General features: G+C 40.2%; 1 protein-coding gene across 1 annotated transcript; it reads left to right on the forward strand.

The window, feature by feature from the left end:
• The first annotated feature begins 1,230 nt into the window (after positions 1-1,230).
• On the forward strand, positions 1,231-16,077 carry LOC141289218 (nuclear GTPase SLIP-GC-like). The gene is made up of 9 exons (XM_073821316.1): positions 1,231-1,351; positions 6,411-6,518; positions 6,621-6,653; positions 6,726-6,788; positions 13,332-13,594; positions 13,712-13,918; positions 14,011-14,205; positions 14,293-14,471; positions 14,594-16,077. The coding sequence occupies exons 2-9, from the start codon at positions 6,458-6,460 to the stop codon at positions 14,787-14,789; spliced, it is 1,197 nt and encodes a 398-aa protein (XP_073677417.1). The 5' UTR covers positions 1,231-1,351; positions 6,411-6,457; the 3' UTR covers positions 14,790-16,077.
• Positions 16,078-16,728: the final 651 nt, after the last annotated feature.

The raw sequence follows: 16,728 nt of genomic DNA on the forward strand, positions 1-16,728 counted from the left end.
ATGGTGGAGGAGAAACGGAGACAAGGAGGAATAGGAGAATGCAGAGAAAAGGCAGAAAGCAATTTACTCATTAGGAACTGAACTGAAACACTGATAAATATAGGGTCATAGGCACAGGGTCAGGGCAGGTGGCATTAAATCTATAATATCCAAACAAACAAGGCGGAGACAATAGGCAGGCTATAGAGATCCATAACAGGATAAACAATCCAGGGATGTACACAAGCAGGACAAATAGACACAGTGTAATGCTAAGAATTGCCAGTAAGTTCAACACAAGACTTTGCAAAGAAGGTAAGGAATTGAATTGTTTAAAGGGGACCTATTATACTCTTTTACAGAGTCTTGATTTTGGGGGCTTAACATAACATGCTCTCATGCAAATTCATAATATAAAACAATTAAGTGTATTTTCACTAGACGAATAGCACAATTATATTTCAATATATGTAACAAGTTTCAAGTTTACTTTATTTATATAGCACATTTAAAACAGCCACAAGACTGACCAAAGTGCTTTAGATTTGGAAGCATCCACAAGAAAAAATTAAAAGGAAACAAGACACATAAATAAGAGATGGAATAGACAAAATAAAACCTAATAGGCCATTGAAAACAAATGGGTTTTTAAAAGTGATTTAAAAATCGTCAGACTAGGAGCCGTTCTGATCTCAACTGGCAAGTCATTCCAAAGACGATGCCCAATTACTGAAAAGGCACGTAACATAAGAATCACTTTACTCTAACTGGGCAGTTGTACACAGAACTAGCTGCTTTGGGATGGGGTGTGGCAGGACTGAAACGCAGTCTAATCTGTTCACCAATTGCAACACAGTGGGACTGCTAACCAATCACAACACATTTCATTTTTCGGAAGGTGGACCTTCATCAAACCAGGAACTAATCGAGCCATTTGTGCCAGCCTGAAGAGAAAGCTATTGTAATAAGCATGAGGGCATGTTCTAGTGCACCCCCAAAACAAAATAAAGACTTTGTCAAAAATGTGTACTCAAAATAATAACACCAACATTATGTATAATACTATACTGATATAATATTTTAAAAACTATATTTTGGGTGTGCAAATTACATCTTTACAATTATTTCTTTTTTACAACAAGCATTTCATTTAGCTGTACTTTACACACACATCCACCCACACACATCCTGTATAAGCTCAGGCATGTACCACATCCTGTGTGAACAAAACAAAGTGCATTGATGCAGTTAGAAATAACGTCTTATAATATCTTGATGAGCAGCATAAAGAGGACAGCGCTTTAGATTGCATTCTCAAGAAACAACTGACACCTGAGATTCTAGAGACACACATACAAAGACAAAGGATAAGGTACGCTTATATGTAATTGTGTATTCTGGTCCATGGAATTCTCAGTTTATATACTGGTGGTGATGTGAGGATGGAGGGGATAATCTGCGTCATAAACTGCAATCGTAAAAGAAAAAGGCGTACTTAATGTTTCAAACTGTGATTAGCCAGAGTTAATAGTTATGCATGAATGTCTTGACATTAGTCTTCCTGGTAGAATCTTTGCTGACACTTCCGGTTTTTGATTAATAAAACTAACTCACCTGTAACTATTCCTTTAAATGTATAATTTCTACACAGAAATAAAAGGAAATCTTGGAGATGCACATAGAAAAAACAACCATTTCCTAACCAACATTTCCTTTACCTTCAGATTTGAAGGGCGAATTGTCTTTACAGACAAAGAACAAAGTCCCTTTGCTTCACTTCATGTGCTTTTCTCTTTCTTTTTTTCTCTCTGAAATCTGTACCGTTTTTATTGTTGTTGTTTTTCAGAGACCTGTGTACCTTTAATCTGCCACTACTACAGCACGTCACTCTGCAAGCATTTTCTTTATGTAATGTGTGCCTTTCTTTAGTGTGTAGTCCATGTCAATAAATCTGTATTGTTAACCTCTTCAGCTCTGCACCCCCCCAAAATTGCATCATCTAAGTTATTGTAAAATAGTAATGTGTTGCGAACCAGTGAACTAGACATATATGGTATCATTTGATTTGAAAGCTAAGAACTTCAGCTTTCTTGTGCATCCCATCATTTTTACATTTATGGTACAAAAAATAACAAAAAAGGTCTAAATTTTAAATTTAATTTTGGTTTTGTTAATCATTTATGTAAAACATATTTAGTGTAGGCCTAATAATTTTAATACTTTTATATATGCCATTTTATTTTGTTTTCCTTCCTTCACAGTGCTGCAGGTATGTGATGTGAGGATGTGAATCCTCATGTTCTGTTATACTGTTTTTGCACATGCACTAAACTGAAGTTATTTTTAATGGGTCACACATTCTTATCCATTCTAATTTCGTTTAAATCTAATTTAACATTATAATTTTGTTAACAGATAATGGTTAATGATCAATAATGAGTGTCAGTTATCGTTTAGGAAAATTAACCAAACTGAACAATCCGAACTTTTGGAGGGACCCCTATCAAAATGTGTGCCCATCTGCTAAGCCACTGAGTGCGCGTGACGCAAATTTTTTCACCAGAATAGTATGTGCATACTTGGTACACACACATCGCACATGCGCATTGACTGTTTTTAGTTTTGCACTAATCTGTTGTTCCACAAGGTGACAGCACTGGCCTGGGATGTTGTTTCACAGTAGAAAACAAAACTAAAGAGAGAGAATAACAACAAAATATCAGAGACTGCAACAACAATAGAAGGCAGTTTGTGTGAGGGGTTTAATGAGATTTTTATTGGTCATAAATTCTGGAGAAAAATAGAACAAATGCCGTAAAAAGGGGAAGGTTCCTAGAGCCTAGAGCTGTGTCGACCGCCACCTGGAATAAAGATAGGTTTAATTCCAAAGAAATGTATGACCAATTGAAATCACGATAAGCAAAACAAAAAGTTCCAACCCTCTATCACACTTTTTTTTTTGACAGTGAACTTTCTAAGCTTATGATCTTTGTTTTGTGAGAGCAGATCTGTCAATGGCTACACAGACTATAAACTTTATCATTTGGAATGTTAATAGACTTAAACGTCAAACATCAGAAATTTCACGAAGTACAAAATGCCGACATTGTTTCTAACAAGAGAAGCACATTGGAGTAGGAGATATAAAAATACTATAGAAGACTATAAAGATGAGTGGTATATTTTGTACACAAAATTCACATCCTCCAATAAGAGAACAGCCATACTAAGTAGGGAAATAATAGATTTTGAACACATAAGTAATGAGAAAAATCCTTGTGGAGCTTATGTTGTATTGAAATACTCATAAATACTCATAGTAAATTGCTATTATTTGTGGAGAAGTTCATGAAATCTCTTCAGCTGGTTCAGCTTTTTTGGAGAAAAAAGAAACCTATAAAGCAAAATTATAAATTCTACACATAAAGACCAGACTGGATTGTTTCTTTGACGAAATGCAATGACAAGTCTTTTAATAATATAAATCGCGGGGCCCCATGCAATTGCGTGGTGGGTAAACACGCTACTGAGAGAGAGAAACCAACACGAACAGTCCAAAGGGGTGTGACAATTGGCACATGAGGGAAAAACCAACACAAACTGTCCAAAGGGGTGTGACATTACTTCCCCCTCCTGGAAAGAGTGACCTCGTGCCGTAGAAAAAAGGAATAGATGGATGGAGTGGACTTAGGAGGTGGACAATGGGGTGGATGTCAGATGGAAACAGGAAGTGTATACTGGAGGAGGCTTTGGCGGAGGACGGATGAGACAGTGGTGGCAGAGCTGAGGCAGCAGGGCTGATAGGAGGAGATAACTGAGAGAGTGAAGGGGTGGGAAATTCAGGTCGGGAGATAGTTTAGGATAAACTGATAGTTCAGGGCAGACTGATATTTCCGAGGATGGTGGAAGAACATCCCTTTTTTCATCCCCAAAGTCTTGTGCTTGTGGATGAGTTCATGCTCCACTGTGACTTTCCCCATCGTGGGTGCTGTAGCCGACTCTCACACCTGGTCTGACGTCACAGGCTCGGGCTCGAGGCGATCCTCATGTTGGTCGCTTTGGGCTCTGGCTCTCCGTCAGCAGTGGGCTCGGGCTCCTGCTCCGCGAATCGGGGTGGTGGGCTCTGGGTCTGTCTGTGTGGTGTGGCTGGACAAGTCTGCTCCGATTGTCCACAGTGTGAAGTTGATGTAGCTATGCAGGGTCCAGCAGGGATCTCTGCGGGGCGTGACGAAGCGGAGATCATCTTCCAGTCCACACAAAAATCCCTCCATTAAACAGACGTCGTCGCACGTAGCTTGATGGCAGATGTTAAGGAACTCCCCTCGTCGGGGCAACATTAATGTAAGCGATGTTCCGCTTTCCTCTTGTATCGGTCCGATCATCCATAACACAACCAAAAATAAAAAACTGGTTGAAAACGGAAAAATAAAGCCCAAGGTAATCACACACTTTTTTAGGTCCAATCTTCTGTCACCAGTGTGTGTTGAAGGCAACACTCCCAACTCGTCACATATTGACATTTGGTCAGGACTCATTTGGACGCACAGGGTAACCCTTCAGCATCATTTTTCGATGTGCAGCGTCCTCCACTGCTTTAAATAAGAAACTCTTGGTGTCAATAAGCTGAAGCGAAATGCACTGGGAATTTTATCGGCATGATTAAATTATATTGGGTAATGATATTGCTATTATTGCATATATATTGGGGCGTGATTTTTCAATGCAAACAGTCACAACAGTTTTATTTATATCACACTATTTACACATTTATGAGCACATAACCCAACAAATTAAAAATACAACACAACATGTTTGTAATGCTTTTATACTGCTTGTTTATGGTCAAACGCAATGACAAGTCTTTTAATAATATCCACAACAGGTAAAGCCACATAAAAATGGCAGGGAAACACACCAAAGTAACCTCGAGATCGGACAATGAACTAACTTAAATACACAGGATAATGATACATAGACAGGTGTAGGTGATTAACTAATAATGGCAAAAGGAGGACATGAAGCAGGAAATAACCAAATATGGGCAACAGAGGGAGAAAACAATAAATGAGCAAAAGGATCAGGGCAGGCAGCTAGGAATCAATAAGAGATAGGCATTCCAGATAATAACAAAAACGCAATGCAGGAAAAATGCTCAGTAGTGAGAATTTGGATTTTTCATCTAAGACTGTCACAAGACAGCTCTGACACTTTTACACACTTACAAGCTCTGTTGCACTATATTGTTTACATGGTTTGCACTCTCTACCATGTGCCCTTACTTGTATATCGTTTTTTTAATTTTTATATATTATATGTTCATTTGTGTTTATTCGTATTTTTTTAATTCTACCTTTGTATTTAATGTTACTGTTTGTATTTAATGTTACTTGTATGCACCATGGGTCTGAGAGTAACGCAATTTCAATTCTCTGTATGTCCTGTACATGTGGCAGAACTGACAATAAAGTTGACTTTGACTTTGATCACCTTGGCAAATCAAGACATTGCACAGTAAACAGGAAATGTGTGTGTGTGTGTGTTTGTGTGTGTGTGTGTGTGTGTGTGTGTGTGTGTGTACCTGGTATTCATCACGTTGTGGGGACCAAATGTCCCCACAAGGATAGGAATACCAGTGGATTTTGACCTTGTGGGGACATTTCTTAGGTCCCCATGAGGAAACAGGCTTATAAATCATGCACAATGAGTTTTTTTGAGGAAGTAAAAGTGTGCACAATCTCCTGTGAGGGCTAGGTTTAGGTGTAGGGCCATAGAAAGTACGGTTTGTACAGTATAAAAAACCATTACGCCTATGGAATGTCCCCATAAAACATGTAAACCCAACATGTGTGTTTGGACTTGATCAGTCCAGGCACATGGTAAATGGAGTTCGAATTAAAAGATACTATTTAATTAAACGTTCAAATTAAAAGTACTCGGGTGAAGGCTCCCTCTGGTGGTGCAAGAGAGATGATGCGGGATCCTCATTTGTAACAAGGACATTAAGACATCTCTGAATAATGAAAAGGAATCAGCTTAAAATTGCTCTCAATCAGATAAAAGGGATGATGGGATTGAAAATAAGAGTAAAGTATATGACAAAGATGAATCAAACAATGTTGATGTAAGGTCAAGATAATGATAAAAAGGACACAGACATTTGAACAGAGAAACCTGAAGTACTCTGAGCACATGGGTTAAAATATTTGCCCATAAGTCCTGACCTTTCCCATATACATAAAATATACTTTAAACATACCTTGATGCAGGTTAGTTCTTGTGTAGTACTTGTGTTTGGTTTAAGAGAAAAAGTGATGACATTGAGCAAAGAAGTGTTCCCTAGCTCCCTCATTAAAGAGACTCGAACAAAGAAACTCAATTTCTTATCTTGTGCTTTAATCCACAGTTTTTTTTCCCTCTTCACTGTTTTACAGCTCAGCCATTTCTGGAGCACCAAAGGAAGAGGTACAAATGTCATGGGATGAAGAAGAATACACCTCCAATGCTTCCTGTACCATCACAATCTAGAACTTGCTCTAATAGTACGACAATTAAATTTGTTACAATCAGAACAAAAAAGTTCTTAAAAGGCGGTTTAGAAAAAATGGATCATCTTTAATAACAATATGTTATTACCCTTTCAGGAATTTCCATTGACCCTGCAATGGCCAGCCAAGGTATGCAAAATATATATCACTGTACAGTCTGTGATTAAGGTCAAATTATAAGTGTTATGAGTTCTTTGATAGGTACTAAAAGAAAATGGGATCATGAATCATCTGACTTGAGTATAGAGACACCACTGACAACAGGTGGGTAAAATCTGAATCTGTCATCCTCTATTCTGTATTAATAGCTAATCAATTAGCTGCCTATAAAATTTCTGCAGAATTTAGATACGTACACTTATGCACTTAACAATAAAAAACAAGGAATTTAAGACCATTAAATTCAGCATAGCTGTGATATGCAATTTGGTTCCGTGTCATTATTTGACTATAGGCTAATCAAGAGCGGCACAAGAATTGAGCCTTGTGGGACTCCGCATGTCATGGGCATCCACTTAGACCTCTGCTCTCCTATACTCACATAATAACCTCTCCCTTCTAAGTATGACCTAAACTATTTAAGGACAATCCCAGAAAGCCTGACCCAATTTTCCAGTCTCTGCAGAAGAATGTTTTGATTGACAGTGTCGAACACAGCACTGAGATCTAGAATCAGAATTTAAGTAAATATAAATTATTATTTTTATGAGAACTGTCTCTATGCTGTGATGTGGTCGGAAATTGAAAATTGTCCAGGTATTCATTTAAGTTTAAGTAGTAGTTCAGCTGATTTAAAACAACATTTTCAACAATCTTGCCTATAAAAAGAAGATTTGATATTGGTCTACTGTTTCTTAATATGGTGTTATCAAGCAGTTTTCAGGGAGTTTGGAAAAGTCCCAGAAAGAGGTGAGGTGTTCACTACCTCTAGGAGATCTGCTTCTGAACAGTTAAGCACACTTCTGAAAAAAGATGTGGGAAATGTGTCAAGTTAGCAGGTTGATGATTTAAGGTGCTGTACTATTTCTTCCAAAATGTTGCTATCAGTTTCTTTAAAAACAGACATAGTAACTTCTTTTTGAAATTGTGATTGAGTCTGTCTGAACTCTGCATAACTTTCAGGATGTGCTACTAGCTTTCTGATATTATTGATCTTCTCAGAAAAGAAGCAAACTCATTGCATTTGCTGTCGGAGAGCATTTCGCAGGGAATCTGACTTAAGGGGGGTTTGTTAGTCAACGGTAGCAAAAATAGTGCAATGTTGTTTAAGTTCATAAAGTTTGAGAAGAAAATTTTTTCTAGCTTTTGCCTAGTTCCACATTGAAAGCATGAAGTCTGTCTTTATAGATGCTATAGTGAATTTCAATTTTGGTCTTCACCACATCCGCTCATCTTTTCTGCATTTGTCTTTTCAAACTCTGCACTGCTGTTGATTTTCTCCAAGGTGATTTTTGTCTTCTTACTGACTTTCACCTGTGCAATGTCATCAATAACATTGTAACGCTTTAATCAGGGGAGGCCGGGTAGCTTGTCTGAGTAGCTGTAGCCAAGAGCAGGGGCGCCGCTCGCAATTTTGGGCCCTATGACAAAATATGAGTTTGGGCCCCCCTCCCACAGCAAAGTAGATCTCTGGGGGCCCCTAAAGGGCATGGGCCCTTAGAATCGTCCTAACTTACCCCCCCTTAGCGGCGCCCCTGGCCAAGAGTAAGCAGAGACTCATGTGTCTGATATTCCACAGCGGTTCTTTATTATCAGTGTAGTCAATCCTACGCACACCTGGTGTAGTTTGCAAAACCACTCGACTAACAACTGCGTTACTGTCCAAAAATAAACAGACATAAGAGCAACAGAAATATAAATAGGCTTTTAAATGCATACATGCGATGCTCACAGCTTGCGCTCCATCTATCATTCCCTCTTTTATGAGGAAGTAAGAGAGCGTGTGCTGCCTTAAAGGAGCAGTACCTAATTCTACTTGTTACAACATTCTTAACTTTTGAGTTCAGGTCTACAGTTTTGTCCCTAGTGTCCTTAGACAGCTCGTTGGTCTTGCCCATAGTGCAGAGTTTGAAGTCTAATTGATTGAGTGTGTGGACAGGTGTCTTTTATACAGGTAACGAGTTCAAACAGGTGCAATTATTACAGGTAATGAGTGGAGGATAGGAGGGCTTCTTAAAGATAAACTAACAGGTCTGTGAGAGCCAGACTTATTGCTGGTTGGTAGGTGATCAAATACTCATTTCATGCAATAAAATAGAAATTAATTATTTAAAAATCATCAATGTTCAATAAATGTTATTTTCTAGATTTTTTTTTTAATATTCACAGTTAAGGTGTACGGTAGCGCGGGGCACAAACTAATGCGGGGTTAGTTGTAATGCATGGTTTAAATATTTCCACACATGCTAGCATAACCAAATTTACGGTTTTTACTAGTTGCCACAGCAACACTATGCAGAGAAAAAAGTGCGCCTTTTGAAGATACTGCTGAATATTTATTTTACCATAGTAAAAGTAATTTTCTGGCTTAAGTAAATTTTCAATTCAGTTTTAAGTATTCATTTAAAATGAGACAAATCTGCTATTATTTTAATCTCCAATTTGTTATTTATCAGTTTATATAGCTTATTAATGCTTCGCAAACCAACAGAAGACACCAACTTGTATTATATTCCAGTCGCGCAGATGGGGAACATTGTAACACTGTGTTACAATATGCCCCACTATGTTAAACTAGGCTATTCTATGACATTAGCGATGCAATTTACACTATTTACTTTCATGGATTTTAATGAGAAACCACAAGAAACAGGTGAATAAAGATTGACAATTGGTGTTTAATGTTCAGTAATTATAATTTCAAGAAATGTAAAGCATTTTGGCTCGTTTATGTGTGTCGTGTTCTGTGAGAGCTGTGTGTGGAGAGAGGGGAGTGTTTTCCTGAATGTCTAAATGTGTTTCATCTACATATCCACATTTTTTAAACTACTGTGTAGCTGTGTGTTGCGATCAGGGCCGGTTCAAGCATTGTTTCGATGTGTTCATTGTCAAACTCCAAAATTAGATTATTTTAATAAAAAAATGTAATTACTTTATTTGAAAAAGTTAATAAATGTATTTTATTGACAAAATATTTTAGTTTGTTGTGTATATATATATTTTTTTTCGATCAGATAACATTTTAAACTGTCATACGGTTATGTTACAACGTGCCCCTCAGATGTTACAATGTACCGCACCGACGGGGCATGTTGTCACATTTCACTTCCTTTCTTTTGAGGTAAATAACAAAAAACGTATACACTGTGTCATAAGGTGACGTGCTGGACGGACGAGACGAGAAACAAGATTACAATAAACACTATCTTTTAATATATACTTAGAATAACAGGCAGGAACAAGCAGGAACATCCACACACGAACACAGAACGATTAAAGACCGACATTGAACTCAAGAACCAAACAGACTTATAAAGACAGACTAATTACTAAACACAGGTGACGGTGATGATACAGATGATGGGGCTAAACCAAAATGACACAGATCCACAGGGGGAGACAATGGGAGAAACCAAAGACATAAACTGACATAACTATGACATTACGCCCCCCTCCGCAAAGGCGCGTCCTCGCGCCGTACAAAACAGAAACAGAAAACAGACTAGAGGGGCAGCAGAACTGAAAAACAGAGTCCATGGAGGAGGCTTAGGTGGAGGACGCAACCCCGGGAGGGGGACCAAAACAAGAGTCCAAGGGTAAGACAAGACAGTCCAGAGGGGCGACGACGGAGGGAGGAGCCAGGGAGGACATGGGTGGGGCATAAGGCAGGAGGAACCGACCCAGACCGCAGCCATGATGACGGCCCACAGTGGAGCCGACGGAGGGAGGAACCATGGTGGACGAAGGCGTGCCGACTCCATGGGGCCGACCGACAGAGGCGGAGCAGATGGAGAAGGAGCCCGAGGCGAAGACGGAGAGCCGATGATCCGGGGTGACGCCGAGGATCCGGAGGGCCAAGGTGGAACAGGCTCTGGCGCCCGAGGCGGAGGCGGAGTCCTGGAGATCCACGGCGGAGCCGGAGCGACAGAGGATGGAGGCTGTGCCCGCAGGAAGGAGGAGTCCCAAGGAGCCGGTGGGACGGCGCGACGAGGCACAGCCGGAGGAGCAGAGTCCTGAGGAGCCGATGGGGTGACGACTGACCAGGGCGGAGCCGGAAAGACGATGGAGCCCGGTGGAGCTGGTGGATCGACGGGCGACGGTGAAGAGGAGGGCGTCGAGAGCCGTGGTGGAACCGCGGGGTCGAAGGGCCGAGGCGGAGTCCAGGACTCAGAGGCTGGAGGCGGAGCTGAGGAATCCTCCAGCCGAGACGCTGATGGAAGCTGGCAGTCCCGCGGCGAGCCCACTGCACAGGTGGTGGGCTGAGGGTGAGCTGGGGGACTGACTGCTGACCTGGAAGACTTAGGGCGGCTGGGCGGAACCAGCGGGGACTCAGGACGGCTGGGCGAAACCAGCGGGAACTCAGGACGGCTGGGCGGAACCAGCGGGAACTCAGGACGGCTGGGCGGAACCAGCGGGGACCAGGCAGATTCAGACAGACGAGGGCGGGTGGGAGGGAAGTCTATGCAGGTCAGTGGCTCAGAGAAAAAGTCAATTAAGTCATATGAGTTGTCTTGGGCAAGATCCGAGAAGAAGTCTATTAAATCCCCAGAATTGGATCCAAGCTCACCCTCAGCGGTGGTGCAGTGGGCAGGGCTCTCTGTAGCCCTCTCTTGCTCCACGTCATACTCCACCGTCGCGGATGTTGATGCCGGCTCTCGCACCTGGTCAGATGGGTCAGGCTCTGTCGCTCTCGGCTCTGGCACTCCATCTGCGGTGGGCTCAGGCTGTAACTCCGCATGTCGGGGTGATGTTTGGCTGGGTTCTGGGTCGTGAGTGGGGTTGACGTCCTCCTCGATGACGCCGACAGTCCAGGAAGATTGGCAGGACGCCAACACCCACTCGATGTAGTCCGGCAGGCTCTCTTGAGGACCCTCCCCGGATAGCAGCGCCTTGGTGGTGGAATTCAGTCCTACGTGATAGTAGATGCAGGCTGTTATCCGGGAAGTGGGAATGTTCTGCCAGGGAGATGAACTCACGTGTATGGTCCTCAAGAGAGCGTTCCTCCTGCCTCAGGAGGATGAGACGAACAGTAGGGTCCATGATCAAACAATAAAAAACAAAACACTGAGGGAAAAGGACGGAAAATAAACGCAGGGGAAAGTGCCGGGTAAACTTTTAGGTCGGTCTTTCTGTCATAAGGTGACGTGCTGGACGGACGAGACGAGAAACAAGATTACAATAAACACTATCTTTTAATATATACTTAGAATAACAGGCAGGAACAAGCAGGAACATCCACACACGAACACATAGAACGATTAAAGACCGACATTGAACTCAAGAACCAAACAGACTTATAAAGACAGACTAATTACTAAACACAGGTGACGGTGATGATACAGATGATGGGGCTAAACCAAAATGACACAGATCCACAGGGGGAGACAATGGGAGAAACCAAAGACATAAACTGACATAACTATGACACACTGTAAATATTAAAACAAAGCGACATATTTGTACTAGACATGTGTGAAAATAATGTGGATAAAAATTGTACTCTAAACCCCACGTGGATTTACATAAACCGCGAAATTTAAAAAGTGTTAGGTTGTGCCCGGCACTCCCCTATACCTTTGATGAAAATTACAGATCTCTTTTTTTGTAAGTGGGAAAACATGAAAAATCGGCAGTATATCAAATACTTATTTGCCCCACTGTATTGTTCTTTAGCACTCTTGCACCAAACTTGTTTGGGTGGAGCCCATCTACTTTAAACAGTTTTATATGGCCCCAGAAAAAATGTTGTTGATAAAGTTTACTCCTTTAAAATGCAGCTTCTTTGTATCCATGTATTTAGCCCAAGCAAAACATTCCTCGTCCACATTTATTAATGCTTCAAATCTGTTCTCCAGGTGTATAGGGTGTGGTAGAATACCAGTGTTTGCAAGCTTTGTCATAGCTGTATCTGGTGTAGAGGATGCTGGTGGCAGCAATATGAGATACTCGTGACGATCTGATGTCTCGAGTACCTATGGGTCTCACTCCTTGTTTGTGTCATCGATTAGTGTGTTGATCAGTTTTTGCATGTTTCTCTATACTTGCACTTGATATTAACTGTTGAGATTCACTAGATTCATGGGACTCACTGGCTGTATGGAAGTCCAGCAAATAACTTTGTTTCAACTGCAATCCTTTGTAGAGGTCTGTGGCAGTTCATGCAGCAAGTAGATTCCACAAGAGGCATTTTCTTTCTCATCTGTTTGCATGATGTATGCTGTGTATTCCCGTCTCTGTAATGTAAGCTCCTGGCAGTGGGAGGCAAAGAGTCTTCTTTTTTGGATTATTCTTGACCCGAAAAGTTTTTAATTTTAGTGTTTGTGTCAAAAAATGTGATTGCAATTGCTAACGTTAAAGTCTTGGAAAAATCTGAGAAAAGTACATAAACTGCATAAGCAGGGAGCAAAGCGCAGAGCAGTAAGCAAGAGTGTCCAAGCAGTAGTAAAGCTCATCCATCCATCCATTTTCCAAACAGTTTGTCATATGTTGCATCATTGGAATGCTGGAGCCTATCTCAGCATGTTTACACATCTGTCACATCATGTTGCTTAGAAAAATGTTATTTAATCAGAAACGTGCCTGTGTGTGTGTGTGCATGTAAACACCCATTGTCAAGCCCATTGTAACTCTCTTCTTTGTTGTACACAGATATGATCATGGAGAATGCAAGACAAATTCTTCAAAGAGTCAGTACCTTAGATGAAATCGATAAAGGCAACAGGGAGAAGGTAACGATAGGAATTTTTGGAAAATCAGGAGAAGGAAAGACCTCCCTTTTAAATGCAATTTTGGGAAAACAGTATCTCTTTCCATCTGGTTGTCTTGGTGCCTGTACAGCTGTTGTTACTCAGGTGGAAGCCAATCTGACTGACTCCAACTACACAGCAGAGATCAAACTTTTCTCTAAAGAGGTTTCCTCATTTATCCTACCATGTCTTTAATGAGAGTCCTTTATAATATCTAAATAAATCAGACTGGACGGAACAGAACCAAAGCCTTATTTTTCTCTGTACTGTGTACATCTGCAGGAGTGGAAGAACGAGCTCAAAAATCTTTTTAAACATTTAAAAGATGACAGTGATGAAAGGGATGAGGCCATGTTTGAAATTGCTGTAGAAAAGATCACTGCACTGTATGGACCTGATGCAGACCAGAAAACATTAGAAGAGCTCCAGAATGATAAAAAAATTGACGAAATTGGCGAAATTTTGAGTAAGAAAATCTCAAACAGTGATGTAAGTTTTAGGAGAAAGTTTAATATTTAACATTAAATGCATTGTTAATTTGCTTTTCAGCAAAGTAAAACAGTAATTTATTATTTTAACAGCCCTCTGAATTTTCCAACAATATTGCAAGTTTCATACAACACAGTGAGTCATGTTCTGGTGACTGGTACTGGCCACTTGTGAAGAGTGTGACGATCACGATACCAGACTGTAATGAACTCCTGGAAAACATTGTGCTTCTTGATCTTCCTGGGACTGGAGACTGCAACAAGACTAGAGATGACCTGTGGAAATCTGTAAATATATTTCTAGACTCTTTTCATCTAAACATTTTGTCATTTGCCGCTGTAAACCATAACTATGTCCTATTTTAAATCCTGTAGAAACTCAGAGAGTGCTCTTCTGTGTGGATTGTAAGCGCTATAAATCGAGCAGTCAGTGACAAAGGCCCCTGGGGGATATTAGAGCACTGTGTTGAAGAACTGGGACCAGGAGGAAAATGCAAAAGCATCAACTTCATCTGTACCAAGACTGATGATATCAATCCAGTAGAGTATATTAGGTATGTTGTGAATACTGTATGAATTGAAGGGCTGGGAAGTGGTGTAATTCCGAGTATTTACAGTAATCTAGTAGTAAGCATTCAAAACTTTTCAATGTTCTTTTTTTTATTTATTTTTTTAGATCTGCACGGCTTCCAAGAGACCAAATCCCAGAAGACAAGGTTTGGAAAATATTACTATTACTATCACCTACTGCAAAATGGCCCCTTTGTTTTCATCCAGCAGTACTTGATTTAGCTGTCCGTTTTCCATGTAAGTTTGTACTATTGGTTTTACTTATGTCAGTAAGAGCTCATATCACTGCAACTGCAATTTAAAGAATATAATAACTTACTGAGATTAAAAGGAGAATCTGTATAGTAAATACAGTATCTCACAAAAAGGATTACACCCGTCACATTTCAGCAACGATTTTAGTATATCTTCTCAAGGTACAATCCTATAGAAATTAAAATCTAAAAACTGAAATATATTTTTGAGTAGTCAATGTGCAGATTGTATAGATTTATTGTCACCTGACTACAAACATACAACCATTATTTTCAAAATAGCTGGCAACAAAAGTGAGTACACCCTAAATGATAACAGCAGTATGATGTTTACCCATGCAAAGCCATGTGTCCTATTTATCATGTTTATGTTTTTGTCTGCTTGACAGGACCATACAAAGTTGTGTATCTTGTATTAGAGCAGTTAAAAGTTGGTGCTTTAAGTACAATTCTCTCTTACTGACCACTGGATGTTTTAACATGGCATCTCATGGCAAAGAACTCTTTAAGGATTTGAGAATTAGAATTGTTGCTCTCCACAAGGATGGCCAAAGCTATTAGAAGTTCAGTAACACCCTGAAACAGAGTTACATTACAGGAGTCAGGGTCATATAGGTTTTCCAAGATGGGTTCCATTCAGAACAGACCTTGCAAGGGTCGATCAACGAAGTTGAGTACTCGTTCTGTGCGACAGGTGCAGAACGTGGCTTTAAAAAACAGATGCATGACCGCTGCCAGCATTGCTTTAAATGTTGCAGTAATAGAAGGTCAGCTTGCCAGTGCTCAGACCATTCACTGCACACTGAAACAAGTTGGTTTGCATAGGTTTGGTCACAGAAGGAAGCTTCATCTAAAGCTGGCTCACAAGAAAGCCCACAAACTGTTTGCTGAAGGCAACCTGTCCAAGAGCATAAATTACTGGAACCATGTCCTGTGGTCTGATGAGACTATAAGATAAACTTGTTTGGCTCAGATGGTGTCCAGCATGTGTGGCGATGCCCTGGAGAAGAGTACCAAGAGAATTCTGTCTTGCCTACAGTCAAGCATGGTGGTGGTAGCATCATGGTCTCGGGCTGCATAAGTGCTGCTGGTACTGGGAAGCTGCAGTTCATAGAGGGAAACATAGATTCCATTATGTATTGTACATTCTGAAGCAGAACATGATGCCTTCCCTCCAGAAACTAGGCCAAAGTGCAGTTTTCCAACATGATAATTTTCCCAAACAGCTATTTTGACAATAATGGCTTTATGTTGAGTAATTTTCAGTATATGTATACATGCATAAATACATACATTTGAGAGTTTGTGTGTTTGTTTTGTTTTTAATTATTCTTTAGAAAACATGCATACTTCATAGAAATGAAGATTCCAAGAAACGTGTGAAAGTAAAGTTTGAAAAATCTAAAATCAAGGTATTAATTTTTGCCTAATTTTCTTTATCACCATTATTTTTAAAAACTCTACTGAAATATGTTTTTTTTAGAGGTGGGCATAGATTAATTTTTTTAATCTAGATTAATCTAGATTAATTTTGGAATTAATCTACATTAATTTTGGAATTAATCTAGATTAATCTAGATTAAAATGGCTAAATTGAATTCTGCTGAAGGCATTCAGAATATGTGTGCTAACCAAATAATGACTAAAAGTAAGTCTTTGAGAACGGGTTTCTTAAGACAGGTGGCGCATTAGACCAGGGGCCCATCTCCTGTTTCCAAAATGCATCACAAACTGCTTGACAATTGCATTTACAACACAATTAACTATACAAACTTGTGTAACCAACTATTTCCACACTGCATGTAGTCTACTTCTGAGTAAAAGGCTGCGCGACGTGCGCGTTGCAGATTAATACACAGATGCGCAAGGGCATGGATATTAGTGGTGCAACGGATCACAAAACTCACGATTCGGATCACATCATGGATTTGGAGTCACGGATCGGATTATTTTTCGGATCAGCAAAAAACAAACAAAACAAAACAAA

The sequence above is a fragment of the Garra rufa genome, chromosome 17 (genome assembly GCF_049309525.1).
Source record: "Garra rufa chromosome 17, GarRuf1.0, whole genome shotgun sequence".
NCBI classification, from domain to species: Eukaryota; Metazoa; Chordata; class Actinopteri; order Cypriniformes; family Cyprinidae; genus Garra; species Garra rufa.